Raw genomic sequence first — 17,722 nt, 5'->3', positions numbered from 1 at the left:
CTCCAGCTATGTGCCACCTCGTAGCTGCATAAATCTGAATTTATCTGGGTAAGTGCTGCTACTTTTGCAGAAACTTTACATGGCTCATAGTTTTTACATGTATGCACACATATGACTTGTATTTTATAAGATGTGCCTATCATTTGCGCATAGATTATAAAATAATTTACTACTGTATCATGCACCCACATACACCTGTATATGGGCGCACACAAGCAGTTTTGAATATTATCCTCCCTATATTTGATAAATTCTGTCCCTAATTTCATTATTAATGGGTACAGTTGACTTGCCAGAATTATTCCACAACTTCGGGACAATTATTACTTTCCAAATGTCAGGAATATTAGACAGTAAAGTTAATTCATGTGTTCTCAACCAACAGCAAAAAAACCCAAAAAACCCCAACAACAAAGGTAACCTAAAAACGATCCCTCAAAATTGAAAACAAGGAAAAAAAAAAAACAAAACTCACTCACTGTCTTCTGTGGGAAGGACCTGCAGTGAATAAATCCACTCTATTATATCAGCTTTGTTCACCACATCCAAGGAATCCAGCATATCCAGGCCAGAGAGGGCAAAGAATGCAATAGTCAGTCTATTGAAAACAAAATCAAATGCATGTTAAGGATGCTATTTTAAAATACTCAGTAAAACCTGAAAAACTTGACAACTTGTCTCTCCTGGAAGATCTATATTAGAAAATTAAGTCAAGAAACTAAGTCTAACCTTTTCTTTTATAATGGGTTGGAGATGAGCGAGAACAGGGTGCCCTTAAAAGACACAGGAGAGGACACTAAATTTGCACAGCTAAGGGCCAAATGAAGGAAGCATACTCTGATACACATGAGAAAAACCCTTTAGTACCTCAGGCTCTAAATACTTAACTGGGAAATATTCAAAAATACACAACACAATGCTCAAATGTCAAGCAACACTACGCTGAGAAAATAAACTAACTGAAATCCGCCCATTAAGAAACTAGGCCCCAAACCCTCATCTTCCCAACTGAGTACAATGGGGGTAGGAGGAATAATATTTAGTTCCCAAGAGCAGTGTCCTAAGTAACTGATGCTATGAAAAGCCTAAGCATTACTAAAGATACAAGGCCTCCTCCCATGTATAAGAAATAAATTATGCAGGAAACAGGAAAGGAGGCAGCTTGTAAGGGAACAGAACTAGAAATAATAAAAAATTCCATCAGGTTTGCGAGTTTCTTCCTTGTTTATGGACAGGAAAGCTAAAGATCAGAGCTGCAGAAAAGTATTATTTCTTTAGTTCCATCTGATTACACTCCATACCCAACAAGTTAAGGGCAAATTACAAAGTTTCACATCATAAAAAATATGGCAAAAATACAAAATAGAAATCCTTTTAATTGCTGAGCCAGTGTCTGAAACAGTGCCTAAGCATCGTCTTCACCTCGAACATGTTACAGAGGAGGAGATGCCACATTCCACTGATCGGCATTTTCTGGGAAGCCCCATTCACCTGCAACTTTTACTTGGACATTAGATGTCATCTTGTTATTTTCTTTTCCAATGTGACAGAACAGAGAAGTTTTAAAAACCTATTCCTTGTCAGGCTCCCAGGCCCTACAAATTTAAATTCCAAAAGACAAGCAGAGGGGCTGTCCTAGAGTCTCGTAGTGGCCCCACCATAGAGCGATACAGAGGCATTATTATGATATTCTCCATTTAATACATAAAGCATAGAAATTTGATGGCAGAAAAATACCATATGGCCCACCCAGTCTGCCCATCTGTCCAATTATTTTAGCACTATAATTCTCATCACTTCCTTAGAGATCCCCTGTATTTATCCCATGATTTCTTGAAGACCGATACTGTCTCTACCACCTCCACTGGGAGGCTATTCCATGCATCCACCACCCTCTCTATTGTTAAATTATATCTTACCTGATAATTGTGTTTCCTTGACTACTGCTAGATCAAGTGACTCTTAGGTATATTTCCCAGACTACTACCAGAACTGAAAAATGATCATCCACTCTGAAGGCCACAGACCAGAATAAGTGCCTCAGATAAAGAGAAAAATCTTGTGGTGAGAGGACTTAATTGACTCTCCAAATAGTTCAAGTTGCCTCCTCAATGAGTCAGATAAAAAGACTTTGAAGTAAAAAAAAAAAAAAAAAAGTAATATGTCTTACCATCCCCCCCCCCCCCTCTTTTTTTTTTTTTTTAATTTCCAGCATGCTAAGGGTCAGGCCTTCCCCCTAAGGTGGGATGCGTAACTACGGGATATTTCATATATAGGAACACACTCGCTCAGTCGGGAGGGAAATAGATAGGTCTAGCAGTAGCCAAAGAAAATTATCAGATAAGATATAAATTTAACATTTCTTATCCTACTACTAGACCAGTGACTCTTAGGATGTAACAAAGCCAGTAGACTGATGGGCAGGAGACTGCGAGTGCAGCCTTCAAAACCCCAACAACAAAAGTTGAGTCTGCGTTAGCCAGTACAGCCAGTCTATAGTGTTTAGTAAAAGAGCATAGGGCTGACCAAGTGGCCACCTTGCAAATTTCCTCTGGAAATATCCTTGAGACCTCCGCCCAGGAGGCTGCTTGAGCACTAGATGAGTGCGCCCATAGCCCCAATGGAATTGGTTTACCTTCCAGCAGGTATGCTGAACTAATGGCCTCCTTAATGCATCTGGCAAGCATAGCTTTGGAAGCTGTTTCTCCTTTTTGCGGACCCGTGAATAGTATGAAGAGTCTATCTGGCTTCCTGGCTTCTCTCTTCTCTTTCCTTGTCCAGACTCTCTCAAAGGTGGACAACGAGATTATGGTTCAAATGAAACCTGGACACCACCTTCAGGTCTGAGTTTCACTGATTTCTCCGAAATGATCAGAAAAGGTTCTCTACAGGAGAGGGCCTATAGTTCGGAAATTTTTCTAGTTGAGTACACTGCCACCAAGAAGGCCATCTTGAGGAACAGATCCTTAAGGAAGACTCACTTTTGTGGTTTCAAAGGGAGACCCAGTTAGTGCTGCAAGGACCAAACTGAGGTCCCATGAGGGAACCAGAGGACGAAAAGTTGGCCTGATTCGCTTTACTCCTTTCAAGAAGCAACCTACATCTGGACTAATTGCTGCAGGCCTACCTTTTATAGGACTTCAGACAGGAGATGGCTGTGATCTGGTCTTTTAGGGAATTGAAGGCTAGGCCCTGGAGGAGCTAAATCTGTTTTCCAGGGAGAAACACCCTGTTGAAGACATAAGTTTTCAAATAGGTGCCACACTCGGATATGCACCAGGGACATGGAAGTCTGTAGGGCTCTCAGCAGAGTAGATATTACTACCGGAGAGTAACCTTTGCAGCTTAGATGTGTCCTTTCACAGGTCATGCCGTAAGACAGAATGGAGCTGGGTTCTCTAGAGCTATTGGACCTTGGTGTAAGAGACCGCATTTTGATTGAAGTCGTAGTATAAAGTCCACCAGTAATCATTATAGGTCTCCGTACCGTGGTCTTCTTAGCCAGTCTGGAGCAACCAGAATTGTCAGAGCTCTATGTTTTTCTATCTGCTTTCGGGTTCTCCCAATGAGAGGCCACAGAGGAAATACATATAGCAGACCTTCCGTTGACCAGGGATTGATCAATATGTCAATGCCGCAGGAGCCCTGCTCCCTCCAACAACTGAAAAACCTGCTTGCTTTTGCTTTGGTTTGAGCTGTCATCAGGTCCATGGTTGGGAGAACCCATTTGGCTGTGATTCTGAGAAATGCTCCCTGAGTTCCCACTCTCCTGGGTTTAACTTGTGCCTTCTTAAAAAATCTGCCTGTATGTTGCATGATTCCTTGATATGGTCTGTTAACAGGAGATAAGTTCCATTCCACTCAGTTACAGACGTCTGCTGCTTCCTGGGCTAGAGTTCTGCGGTGGGTTCCTCCCTGGCTATTTATGTATGCCACTGCCATTACACTGCCTGACAGTATCCTGACTTGTTTCCCTTATCAGGGGAAAGAAAGCTATAAGGGCTAGTCTGATGGCCCTTAGTTCTAGCCTGCTTGCTGACCAGGCTCTTTCCTGTTCTACCCACTGTCCCTGAGGTGACTGGTCCAGGCAATGGGCTCCCCACCTGAAACTGCTGACATCGGTAGTGATGACTAACCATGGTGGCGGGTCCAGATTCATCCCTCTTAGAGAGGTGGAAGGGTCTGTCCACCACATCCGACTGCGCCTTACTGGAGGCAATAAGGCAAGCCGATGATTGTTACATAGAACAGAAATGACAGCAGAAAAGGGCCAAATGGTCCATCCAGTCTGCCCAGCAAGCTTATGGTAGTACTACTGGCCATACAAGCCACCTTTATAATTATTAGTTTCCTAAACTGTCAAAGTCAAGGCCCTTGTTAGTTGCTCTTTGAGTCCAACTCCCCGTTTGCTCTCTGCTTCAATGGCAAGAGGTATGTTGGAGTTGCATCAACACAAAGGCTTATTGGTTAAGGGTATCCACCATATCAGCAAGTTCCTCCCATGCTTGTTTTCCCAGACTATGCAATTCAATGTAATATAATGTGGAGGACCATCTGAACAGGAGGGACTCCTGTAAAGGGCACATATATGCCTTGGCCCAGGGAACCAAATCTATAGTTGCTGCCATGAGGCCTAACAGAAATAGATAATCCCAAACTCTGGGGTATCTTTGCATCCTGAAGTCCTGAGTATGGGAGACTAGCTTCTCTACTCTCTTTTGTGTTAAATAAACCTTTCCCAGTCTTGTATCAAACTATGCCCCTAGAAACTCCAGAGACTGGGTGAGTGACATTTTGGAAAGTTCACCACCCAACCTGTTATATTAGATGCAAAACTGCTCCTATTGCATGTTAGCTTTCATGTAATGATTTGGCTCGGCTCAGCTCAGCCAATCGTCCAGGTAAGGGTTAACAGCTATTCCTTGTTTGCGCAGAGCCGCTGCTACTACCACCATGATCTTAGTGAAGGTTCTTGGAGCTGTTGCAATTCCAAAGGGAAAAGCCAGAAACTGAAAATGTTGCCCCAGAATACAGAAACACAGCAGCTTCTGATGAGTAACTCTTATAGGTATGTGAAAATAGGCTTCCATTAGATCATAGAGGCGAGGAACTTTCCTTTTCTCACTGAAGTCACTACTGAGCGAAGAGACTCCACGTGGCAGTTTGGAACCTTGAAGCATCGGCTGACACCCTTGAGGTCTAGTATGGGCCAATAAAAGTAGTCCTGCTTGGAAGCAAAAAAGTAGATGGAATACACCCCTATGCCCTGTTCTTGTATCGGAACTGGTACCACTGCTTGTAAAGCTTGGAGTCTGCTTAAGGTGGACACTATTGCTTCTCTTTTTTGCCAGTGAGCATGAGGAAATTATAAAAGTTTGAGGAACTGCTTCTATTAACTCAGGGGCATAACCTTCTCGAATGACTTCTAGGACCCACTGATCCAAGGTAATGTGAATCCACTCTGAGGAAAGGTGATGTAGGCAACCGCCTACTGGAATTACCTGCAAAGGGCCCTTTTGATTATCACTGAGACATTAGGCTGGGACCTGCCGCCCTGGGAAACTCTTTCCTAGAGCTCAACTCCTCGAAAGAGCAGAGATGAGTATTTCTGGGAGTGTCAAGATAGAGGCCCAGTAACCCTGTATCTTCGATAGTCCCTAATTTTTTGGCGCCTCAGGTTTCTAAGTTTTCACCTCCCCCAAACTCTTTACAAGTCTGTTTAATTCTTCTCCAAATAACAGGCTCCCCCGGAAAGGTAGCTTCCCTATCTTGTCAGCTGCCCAGCTTCAAAGCCATAGAAGCCTCCTCGCTGCCACATCTGAAGCAGTCGCCTGAGCAAATATTCTGAGAAGATTGTAAAAGGCATCTGCCAAAATGCTACCCCAGACTCTATACATGCCATATCAGTAGAATCAGGTAGCTACTCTACCCATTTTAGAACTGCACACACTACATAGCCTCCGCATATAGAGGCGTGTAGAGCCACTTTGTTTGTGGAGAAGGCCTGTTTTAGAATAGATTCAATTGTTTTATCCTGGTGATCTTTCAGGGCTGCTCCCCCTTCCACTGGGATTTCAGAAGAGACTTTGTCTCTAGATGTAAGGAATATAATTTCCCTAAGGCTCTGGTGATTTTAGAATTCCTAGAGGGTTATCCCATTCGACCATCACCATTTCTTTCAGGGTGGGATGAAGAGGAAAAGTTTTGGGAGGTTTCCGTAAGCCTTGCAAACTAGGGTCTTCTTCGATTTGCCTCTCTACCCTTGCCTCGGAAATTCTGAGTTCTGTTAAGAGTATCAGAAATCAGAATGGGTAACTTTTCGAAAAAGGTGGACCACTGTCTCTTCTTCATCCTCCAAATGTCATTCCTCCGAATCAGAGGGAGCTGAATCAGATGATTCCAGAAAATTCCCTGAGGGCTCCTGCGTACGAGACTTGAAAGGTCCTGAAATCCCTAGGGCTGTTCTGAGTCTCTTAGGTAGGGGTCCCCTCCCTGAAACTGAGGAACCTGCAGGTTCCTGGCTGGACTGCATGGCTTCAAAAGCCTGGTGCATTAAAAGAATAAATTCCATAGAAAACCTTTGAAGGGAAGGACCAGCAAGTTTCTCCATCTTGACAAGCTGCCTTGTTCCAGGAGAGAATCTAAGAAGGTGGGCTTGGTCCTATAAGGTCCCTAGGCAAGTTCCCTGGCTGTAATTCAATCTCTTAATCTGAAGGTATTACCATTTCCCCATCCGGGGAGCTGGGTGTTCCTAATCGCGCCTCCTCCGAGGAGGGGATTGTAGAATGGAGTCATGTCTTCCTGGGTTAGCATCACAGATAGGACAAATAGACCCAGTTACCATTGGGATCCTCTTAGACCCACAACCCAAGCACTTTCTGGCTCTTAGCATGACTTTAATACGAAACAAATACAAATGTGGGGAGAAACAGTTTTTTGTTTTTTGTTTTTTTTTTTACTTACTGCATGACTGTGTAGCAGAGTATGCAATCCTGCTGCCTCAGAATCTTCCCTTCACTCAATAGGGTGTAGCCTGTACTCACGGTGCTCAGGAACCCTCCTACCTCACTTTACATTCCCCGGAGAAAGGGGGGAATAAGACTGCCCCTGGTTCCCGGTCACCCCTTTGGGCAAGGGGAATCCCCTACGAGTGCCGCCGCACCAGAAACCCCACACGGAACTGGGAGCACTGCCCAAGGAATTCAGCAAGGAGGACCATCAAATTTATTTTTTTTATTACCCTGTAATATTGATAGCAGAAAGACACCAAGGTGGAATGTGTTTGATACTGTATCCTCAATGGACGTGGATAATTTCAGGCACCGGGCAAAAACATAAGTAGGGGAAAATGTTACATCGATCCACCTCTGTCAGAGAGAGAATTACAGAAGCCCACCTGCAACCACACCTCTGTTATGGTGGACCAGACGTCACATTCAAATCTTAGGAGATGTGATCCCTGTCTCCACCAGAAGGGGAATATACCTAAGGGTCACTGGTCTAGCAGTAGGATAAGGAAAAAGAAATATTTCCTAAGATTACCCCTAAGTCTACCCCATTTCAACCTATTCCCATGATCCCTTGCTCTAGAGTAGGGGTAAACATCATCAGTCCTGGAGAACCACAACCAGTTCTGGTTTTCAGGATGTCCACAATGAATCTGCATGAGAAATATTTGCATGCACTACCTCATGCAGATTCATTGTGGATGTCCTGAAACCCAGATCTGTTTGTGGAACTCCAGGACTGGAGTTGCCTACCCCTGATATACAGCCTCCTTTCCTCTGAAAAAAGCTCACCTTTGAGTTATTTAAATGTGTCTATCATATCTCCCCATTTTGTCTTTCCTCTAGGGTGTATATGTTTAGATATTTAAGTCTATCCCCATATGCTGTGGAATGAAGACCACTGACCATTTTAGTAGCCACCCTATGGATTGAATCCATCTTTTTTCTATCCTTTTGCAGGTGCAGTCTCCAGAACTGTACACAGTATTCCAAGTGAGGTCTCAGTAGAGACCTATACAGGAACAATATCAACTCCCTTTTTCTGCTGACCACTCCTCTCCCTATACAACCAAGCATCTTTCTGCTTTTACCATTGCTTTGTCCACCTGTATGGCCACCTTAAGATCAGATACAATCACCCCCAGATCTCGCTCTTCCTTTATGCTTACAAGAATTTCACCTCCAATACTATACTCTCTTGGGCTTTTGCATCCTAAATGCATTACTCTGCATTTAAGCATTAAACCTTAGCTGCCATACCTTAGACCATTCCTCAAATTTCACTAAATCCCTCCATGTTTTCTACACCTTCCTGACTGTCCACTCTGTTACAGATTTTAGTATCATCGGCAAAAAGACAAACCTTTCCCAACAACACTTATGTCGCTTACAAAGACTGGCCATGTATTAGATCAATTAATCATTCCTGAGGAATTTGAGACCAATTTGATACAAGATCTGAATAATAAGGTTATTTTATTGTTCAACTATCATCTAGATTTCAAATCAAGTTACCTTGTTTTAATCCTGTGAAATCATATTCTGTAGCCTGGAAGATGCATCAAAAGCCTTTGAATTGTGACAAACTGTATAACCAGTGGGCCCTAAAAGCCAAATCTATTATTTTTGATATGGTAGACACCTTAGTTGATACTTTTTAATATCTGACAGTGATCTTGGATGAGGTAGCATTTATGCAAATTAAAAGGTCTAAAAGGCTAAATGGCTCAGCGACATAATTTGATTCTAGTTTTAATTGAGAAAAAACAAATCATGCACCAAGCTGGGCATAAATGGTGCAAGAACAAAACCAATGACAATGCTTCCTTATTCCATCAGGCTCAGAAAATATACAAAAGTTCTTTTAATTCTGCTAAAAAGGATTATTACCAGTTAATCCAAATAGACCATATGTATTATTTTGACTGGTCAGCTCATTAAGTAAAGCTCCATTTATCACTGGTGGGAAAAATCCTTTCAGATTGTCAGTCATTTGCTGACCATTGTCTAAATAAAATTAAAAACTGCTGGAGTCAGTTGACACACAAAGCTCCTTAGTACTCTGTAATATTGATAGCAGAAAGACACCAAGGTGGAGTGTGTTTGATACTGTATCCTGAATGGAAGTGGACAATATTCTGTATGCTTTGGAAATGTCTTCCTGTGCTCTTGAGTCTTGCCCAACTGATAGCCGGAAAAGATAGGTTATTAGCTATTATAGTTAACACCATGAATCGTTTGAAAGGTTTTAATGATCCATGGTCAACAACAAACCTTTTCTGTTGGGGGGGGGGGGGGGGGGGGGAAGGGGAAATAAAAAAAATCAGTAGAACTAGGGGTCATGATTTGAAACTCCAGGGAGGAAGACTCAGAACCAATGTCAGGAAGTATTTCTTCACGAAGAGGGCGGTGGATGCCTGGAATGTCCTTCCAGAGGAAGTGGTGAAGACTAAAACAGTGAAGGATTTCAAAGGGGCATGGGATAAACACTGTGGACCAAAAAATGATTTTTAGCATATGAGGGAAACTGTAAAATACAGTGATGAATTATTAATTAATTGTTAAAATCTCAGGAATCAGTATCAGAGTATTCAGTGCTTCAATCTCCTGGGCTCTTGCCCGCAAAGGGCTACAACCCCTCTCATCTACATGCACTTTTTTTTTTAACGTCATTTACTTCATCCTGTTCATTGAATATTTTTGCTTTTTTCGCAAAAAAAGTATGGGAAAATAAGTGTGGGAGCTTGCTGGGCAGACTGGATGGGCCGTTTGGTCTTTTTCTGCCATCTTTTCTATGTTTCTATGTTATTTCAGAAGAGTACTTTCCCTGCAGCTTTTTAAAAGGCCATTGTTCACCCAATTTTGAAATACAATCAATGTATGTTCTGGTGATACTTGCTTTAATTTTCGACCAATTTCTAATTTACCAGTTCTAAGTAAGGTCTTAGAAAAGCTTGACTTAAAACAATTAACTGTTTCTACAGGAGCACAATGTACTTAATCCCCATCAGTTTGACTTCCAAAGTAGACATAGCACAGAGACCCTTTTGATATCTGTAGATGATTTTCTACTCCAGAAGATTGACGCTAAGCATTCAATGATAGGCATGTTTTTAGATTTATCATCAGCATTCAACATTTTCTCCCATTATCTATTCTTATGCAGATTAGCTGAATTGGGTATTGGTGGGAAGGCTATTGATTGGTTCTCTCTTTTTTTTTTTTTTTTTTTAAAGATAGGATGTTGCAAGTTAGAGTAGCCCAGCGAGAATCAGGGAGGAATAAATTAGCAACTGGAGTCCCTCAGGAATTATTGTCAGCAACATTAATATCTATCTCTGTCCATTGTCTCAGATTTTATTTTCTTAAAATATATGCTGATGACGTCCAACTGTTTTTTCCTGTCCTCTTAGATTTTATCTATATCAGGTTCATCGATGCCTAGATCAAATTAAAATATGAACGTCATCTAATCAATTACTACTGAATATTAAAAAATTTGAAAATTACAATTAAAGGTTTTTATACCTTTTTCTGATGCACTTTGTAACCATGGATTTCAATTTGATACTTCTATGACTTGTGTGGCTCATATTCATTTGCTTTTATGCAATAGTTTTAATAAGCTATGGCTTTTGCAATACTTATGCTATTTGTTACCACAAAATAATTTTAGAATTGCAATACATGTATTCCTTTTATGTGTTACTGATTATGGTAATGTGTTGATCATTGGCCTTCCAAAATAACAGATCAAAGCTATTCAGCTGCTTCAGAATGCCATGGCCCGTCTTATGGTAGCAAAAAGAGGGATAATATCACTCCTACGCTTATCCAACTTTATAAGCTGCCTGTGACTCAAGATACTTATGGGCCGATACAGTAAAAATCGCGGGAGAGCGGGTGAGCAACCGCTCTCCCGGCGTGCACACAGGCCACTCTCCTGTGCACACGATTCAGTAAATTAATTTATTTAAATTAGGGCCCGCGGTAAAAAAGGCGCTAGGGACACTAGCACGTCCCTAGCGCCACATTTTGGACAGGAGAAGCGGCTGTCAGCAGGTTTGACAGCCGACGCTCAATTTTGCCGGCGTCAGTTCTTGAGCCCGCTGACAGCCACGGGTTCAGAAACCGGACGCCTGCAAAATTGAGTGTCTGGTTTTCAACCCACGAGCTGATTTTAAATTTTTTTTTTTTATTTTTAACTTTTTTTTTTTTTAAACTTTTGGGACCTCCGACTTAATATCGCCATGATATTAAGTTGGAGGGTGCACAGAAAAGCAGTTTTTACTGCTTTTCTGTGCACTTCCCCGGCGCCGGCAGAAATTAACGCTTACCTTTGGGTAGGCGCTAATTTCTGAAAAGTAAAATGTACGGTTTGGCTGCACATTTTACCTACTGTATCGTGCGGGAATGACTAATAGGGCCATCAACATGCATTTGCATGTTGCGAGCGCTATTAGTCTCGGGGGGGTTGGACGTACGTTTTCGACGCGCTATTACCCCTTACTGAATAAGGGGTAAAGCTAGCGTGTCGAAAACGCGCGTCCAAATGCGGGTTAACAGTGCGCTCCTCCGGCCTGTTAAACTGGTATTTAAGGCAGTCATACAAAATGGCAGTTCGTATTTGGTGGGCTTAGTTTTATTACATCAGTCCACTCAAATTCTTCGATCGATGGATACTTTGCAGTTTCAAGATCCTTCTCTTAAAAATATAAGATTAGTCGAAACGCACAGTCTTTCTATAGTGGGCCCAGTATTGTGGAACGCCTTGCCCATCCAACTTCTCCTTGTCTTGGATATTAAAATATTTTGGAGGCAACCGAAAGCAACATTTCGAGAAGCCTATGGAAGTGAGTCTTATGCAAATGAACTGTAATTTAAGCTGCTTATCTTATTCAAAGTCTGTGCTAAAATGTTGTTGACTGAATTGTTTTATATTTGTATTATTTTATATTTTAATTGTATTACGTTGTAGTATTAGATATTTTAGCTACACTGTTTATGTAATATTGTGCACTGCTTAGAACAGGTTCTGCCATTATGTGTTTATAAATGTTTTAATAAATACAAGGAGACCCACAATTATATGGAGTATTCCTACAAAGGTCTTGCCAATATTAAGTAAAGTGGAAGAATTACTTTGTGGTTTCTTACATGCTTACCATTAGGAATTCTACCAAAACCTTACTAACTATGGCTCAAGCTTTACTAACAAACAGGCAGATACAGTAAGGAGCGGTAGGAAGAGCTGCGTTAGTGCCGAGCGCACCCGCATTTGCCGCACGCACAGTCCGGCTCACCTACCGCTCGATACTGTATTAAAATCGCATGCAAATTCAAGCCGCGTCCAACACGTGCCCATGAAGCACAATCCATTTTACTGTATAGGCGCTTTATACAGCGCCTATACAGTATCCTGGGTGCGCTGGTACCTGTCATTTCAAATGTCAGGCACCAGGAAGTGGATCCCAACTTTAACCAAAGAAAACCTAAAAACCTAAAATCCCCTCCTCCCGAAGCGACTCGACATGTAAAATATGTGAATAAGTGTAACCAACTTACTTTTTGTTTCTTTTTCAGCCCTTTCAGCCTTCTCTGCCGTCCTCCGGAAGGGGCAGCCGGCGGTGAAAGCGGCTTCCAGCGGCCCCCACCGGCGAAGATGGACGAACACACGCCTGTAGTGCACGGGCCCTCAAGCCACCGAAAGCACATGAATGGGCATGATGTCACGCACGTTCATGTGCTTTCATTGGCTTGAGTGCACGTCAATTTGGGCGCTCTAGCCAGCGAAGCCGTGACGTATTCATATATTTTACATGTCGAGTCGCTTTGGGAGGAGGGGATTTTAGGTTTTCTTTTGGGGGGAAGTTTGCCGTCTACCCTTACCCCTACCTCTAACGCAGGGGTAGGGGTAGGCGGTAAATTAGCAGTTTAAACGCGCGGCTAAACTGTAGGTTAAAAAGGCGATAGTAGGGGCGTACGTTACTGAATGGGGAGGAATAGCTAATCTGATCGTTTACATCTCATATACATGCCGCGGGCGGAAAGGGGTACCCGTTGATTTAAAGAAGCGGTAAGGATGGGTTAAAAGGGATAGTGAATCGCGGGTTGGGCTAACGCGGCAAAATTGTGAGTAGAAAGCGGGTTAGAAGCAGGGTAACCGCGGCCGCACTTTACCCACAGGGAGCAGAGGCGAGCCTTGGCGCTTAAGCATGGGACTGGAAGAGGGAGAAGCCACCGGCTGAGGATCTGACTGGACAGAAATGGGGGAAGCGGAGGACTGCACCTGGAGAAAGGCTTGTAAGCCTTGAAAAACTTCCACCCAAGTCCAGACCAAGCCAGGTCCAGACCAAGCCCAGAAGGAACTGGAGCTTGTCCCACAAACTGCCCTCGCCAGCAGAGGACCCAGCCAAGGGAGAACCAAGATCTGGCACCCCCCAATCAAAGCCGTGACCAACCCATCATCAGAATGGGAAGAGCCAGGCTTAGCAAAATCCAAGGAAGACAACTCTCCCTGAGCATCTGAGCAGCGCTGACACAGGTTAGAAGCCAGGTCAGGCTGAGAAGCACTACTATGACAAGCAACACAAATAAGAAGATGCTTAGGCTTCTTGCTTACTGGTACTATCGCTGCGGTAAACATGCATCGGAACGGCTCACTCAAAAATGAAATGCACCCAAAAAATAAGCGTCTAGAAGAAAGCACAGCAAGGTGCCATTACAACCTGTTCGCCAAGCTAAGCACATAAAAAAGTTTGTGCGCTTAAAAAGCATGTTTATAAAACGAGCGTACAATACGTATGCGGAGCCAACACACTGAGCACTCAGACGGCCTATAGAGGGCAGAACACACCCAAAAATGTGCGAAAAGGGCCACTGCAGCCTATCACACGGTGTGCAAGAAAAAAGCCTAAGTGCTGGGCCTAGCCCACCGAGGGCTGTTCCTCTTGCCAGACTGCCCAGTTCCCCAAGCCCAATGGGAGTGGAAACGAATGTCGGCATGGGGCGCCAAGAACGGAGACCGAAGGAAGTCCTGAAACCCCTCTGTCTCTGATTCAGGTATAACTTTTTTTTTTTTTCTCAAAACCTTACCTGAGCTCAGCGCTTACTGGCTGAGTACAAAGACTGTCTCCGGCTGCAGGGGGGAGAGGGCATCTGCCATCACAGTCGCACTTGGCCTCCTGCACCTGCTGCCTTTCAGCTGAACTAGCAACTAAGTACACACCAGGAAACCCGGCTACCGGACCAAGGCACACCTCTGAGGGACCATGGAAATCTCCTCTGGAATTCTCAATGGGGGGGAGAATGCCACAGGAGAGTGTGGCATTCTTTTCCTGAATTTAAAATTTCTCCTTTCAAAAAGCTCAAAGCAATCTCCATAGGGAGGTGCATGTACACTATCTGCTAGAGATGGAGTTACTGGCAGGATGGGTTCACTGCAGGGTTATGTATACTGTGATGACAGCTTGTTCCGTCTCCATCTGCTGGCAGAGGAGTATAAACTCACTGGTCCAGAGTCTGTCTACATGCTAGGAAACAGGTGTTTAGCCTAGTCCAGCTTAAGACAGTCCCAAAAGGAATCCTGGCTGCAGGATATTTTCTCTGGGGAAAGAAATAAAGGCTTAGGCCCAGAAGGGAATAGACAAGCCATGGGGATGTGGAGAAGGCAGTTCCTACAAGAAGTCTGTCCTGATCGTGATTACTGTAACTTTTGATTTGTACTGCTGAGGTAAGCAGCCTTTTGTTATTTTTTGCACTGTAAATAAAGCACTTTCTTGTGAAAGCTGGGGTCCAGACTGTTCTGTTCTCCTGGCCTACTAAATCCTAAGACCGCTCACATGGTATCACAGTCATCTCCACTCCCTCAACCATACAATGCCACTTTATATATTAAAAAAAAAAGCACTCCTTGTTCCAGGCCAAGATATCTCTTTGGAACCTACACTGTTCTCAACCAATGCCTGCCTCAAACTCCATCCATTTGTTCACCAATCTTCCACCTCCATTCACTTCCAGATGTACCATCTCACCACTCAACTTTCGTCTTCAGCTAAGTCTTCTCCGGTGTTGCACTTTTCTTGCCGAAGTGGGTTATTCTTTACATGCTCTGGCAGGTTTCTTTTCTTCAGGCACAGATTTGTATTTTTTATTGTGCCACTAACAAGTCAGAGCATGGCTCCTTCTTGATCCTCACCCACCCTACAGTTGCAATGAAGGGATGTAGCTGCAGGAGACTTCTGTAAATATGCAAAGTAAAAAGAGGGACACTGTACACTGTGTGGCATACAGATGCTTGCTGCTTGAAATCAGTTGAGTTGAAGTTGCCCGAATCCCAGCCTGGGAGGGAGAGGGAGTATGCAGGAAACCTGCTGTGTGCATGCACCCCACAGCTCTAACTCTCCTCCGTCAGCAGGCACCAGACAGACACAAGGTGGCAGTCAAAGAAAGAAGCACACACCAATAGGAAAGCATCACAGGCAGTGGAACTGGAAGGCAACTGATAGACCTAGGAGACTGGCGAGCCAGGGAGAAGTGCCAGACAGTGTTGCCCTGGTAAGGCATCTCTGTCTGAGGCAGCAGTCTGAGTGAAAGGAAAGAGATTGTGGTGCTTGTTGAGCATGTACAGAAAAGATCTGGCTGCTGCATACTGAGGAGAGGCTGACAGCAAGCATCAGAATTTTTCATGTTGCCACATCATTCATTAACCAACCCGCTGTGGGGGTATTCACTGAGAGTACACAAGAATGTGTCTGTGTCAGAAAGAATGTCTGTGAGTGTCAGAGAGAGCAGGTACAAATGTGTCAGTGTGCCAGAATGTGTGTCAGACTGTGTGTGTTCATTAGAGACTGTGTGTATTAGTGTGTCAGAAGATGTATCTGTCTGTGACAGAAAGAGCAAGAGTGTGTGCCCGTGTCAGAGATACAGAGCGAGAGCGCCCGGGCCTGTCAGGGAGTGCGTCTGTGCATCGGTGCGCGTGCCTGTCAGGGAGCGCACGTCTGTACCAGAGGGAAAGCGAGTGTGCGTCTGAGCGCGTGCCTGTCAGGGAGTGCGAGCGTGCGTCTGTGCCAGAGGGAAAGCGAGCGCGCGTCTGTGCCTATCAGAGAGAAAGCGAGCGCGCGTCTGTGCCTATCAGAGAGAAAGCAAGTATGGGTCTCAGAGAAAGTGTGTATGCTCACATGCCAATAAAGTTTTCCAAGTCTGTGTATGTGACAGTATATGCATGTAAGAGTGTGTCAAACGGAGAGAGAGTACTTGCCACTAATCTGGACATCACAGCATCCACTTATTCTGCTCTAGCTGAAGGGTGATGTCGTCCTCACACATACACTAGTCCTTAGCATCAAACAAATACAGACTTTTAGATACTCCACATATGTAACTTCCCATCATTTGTTTTTACTGCTTTGTATTTAAAATAGAGAAATAGCTGTTTAAAGAGAACTATGTTACAGCAGGAGCTAGTGTCCATAGCATTCATTGCCAAATGGGACAATGTATTGATAAAAAAAGTTGGTTATTTTTTAGGTGTCTTTGGATTATGAATTTAGCTGACACCTACCAACACTGCTCTTCTCCCAGCTTCCCCCTCTACCATTTTATCTATCTTCACCAGGACCTCCTCTCTCCATGACTGTATTCTCACGCAGGGAGAAAGTAAATAGTGAACTACTATTTACTGTGCACCTGATTTACTAAGCTTAGTAACTCCAGCCCTATATCTTAAAATATAGGGTACAGGGGAACCCGTTACAATTATTAGATAGCTCACACAGGGCATTAACTTTTCAATCGATCCTTTAAAAGTATTACAACGATCTACCCAAACTACAATAGGGCTTCCAGAATTGCACTACAGTAGTCGCTCCAACCCTTGCTTCCTTCAATGTTTAAAGGGGAAAAAAAAAGTCACCTCAACACACCCACAGCAGGCAAACGAGCTCCTCCAAGACGAACCACCTGCTCTGACATCAGATCGCAGACCTCACAAAATCAGAAGCTGTAGCGTTACACTAGGCAAAAGCGCTAAAAAAAAAAAAACAGATCCCCCAACCTCAGGCAGAAACACACTGCGGCTTACATCGCGGCCCGCCCGTACACTTCCCTACCGGTGGGGCGGCCACGCCCAGGCGCTCACTAGAGCGGACACAGCGGGAGATGGGAAGCAGAAAAAGGTGACGCGAGTCCCTCACACACACCCACCTGCTGGTCTCCAGCGAGGAGTAGCGCTCGGGCAGCACCTGCAGGCAGCGCTGGAAGAAACGCACGTGCCGTTCTCGCAGGAACTCCAGCCGCTCCTCGCACTCCGCCTCCGCCTCGCCGTCCGCCATCGCGCCGCTTCCCCTCACGTCCGGCGCTAAATTCTGACGTCACAACGCCGCCGAGGACTCGCCAGTTTCACGTCCAATTTTTTTTTTCTTCTGTTGTGCAGGGAAAATATTTATGTGGAGATTGGGCTAGTTTCGAACTGTGCGATTGGGCAGCTGAATGCTAGCATCTCTCTATTACTGCTGCCTGCTGGTGCCTTTATTCCTTTGCCTCCGACCAGTCGCATAGTGATCACCTATCGGAGCAGTGGCAACCAATCAGAGGCACACCAGTAGGCACTTATTGCAGAAGACATGAACTGCTTTCGCATCCATCGTGCTGCTTAAAGCTTTTGAGAAAGCAGCTTTATTTTGTTTTCATTCCTTAACCTACGCAATTCTTATCTC

The 17,722-nt window shown here is 44.0% G+C and overlaps 1 protein-coding gene across 8 annotated transcripts in view; it reads right to left on the bottom strand.

Moving 5' to 3' along the window:
- PGGT1B (protein geranylgeranyltransferase type I subunit beta) overlaps positions 1–17,520 on the bottom strand; it is a 193,505-nt gene extending 175,985 nt beyond the window's left edge. The window contains exons 1-3 of one of the 8 annotated variants that reach the window (XM_029571411.1): positions 17,211–17,347; positions 15,041–15,247; positions 480–598 (exon numbers count right to left, since the gene is read on the bottom strand). In XM_029571411.1, coding sequence (XP_029427271.1) covers positions 480–561 — 82 coding nt within the window. In that variant the 5' untranslated portion in view covers positions 562–598; positions 15,041–15,247; positions 17,211–17,347. Of the gene's footprint in view, positions 1–475; positions 601–15,040; positions 15,248–16,920; positions 17,116–17,210 lie in introns of those variants that run through there. The other 7 variants (XM_029571420.1, XM_029571428.1, XM_029571436.1 and 4 more) reach the window with 7 other exon arrangements.
- Positions 17,521–17,722: the final 202 nt, after the last annotated feature.

This window comes from Rhinatrema bivittatum, chromosome 1, assembly GCF_901001135.1.
Source record: "Rhinatrema bivittatum chromosome 1, aRhiBiv1.1, whole genome shotgun sequence".
NCBI lineage: Eukaryota > Metazoa > Chordata > Amphibia > Gymnophiona > Rhinatrematidae > Rhinatrema > Rhinatrema bivittatum.
Note: the sequence above shows the minus strand (reverse complement) of the source record. Positions and strands in the feature narration are given on the sequence as shown.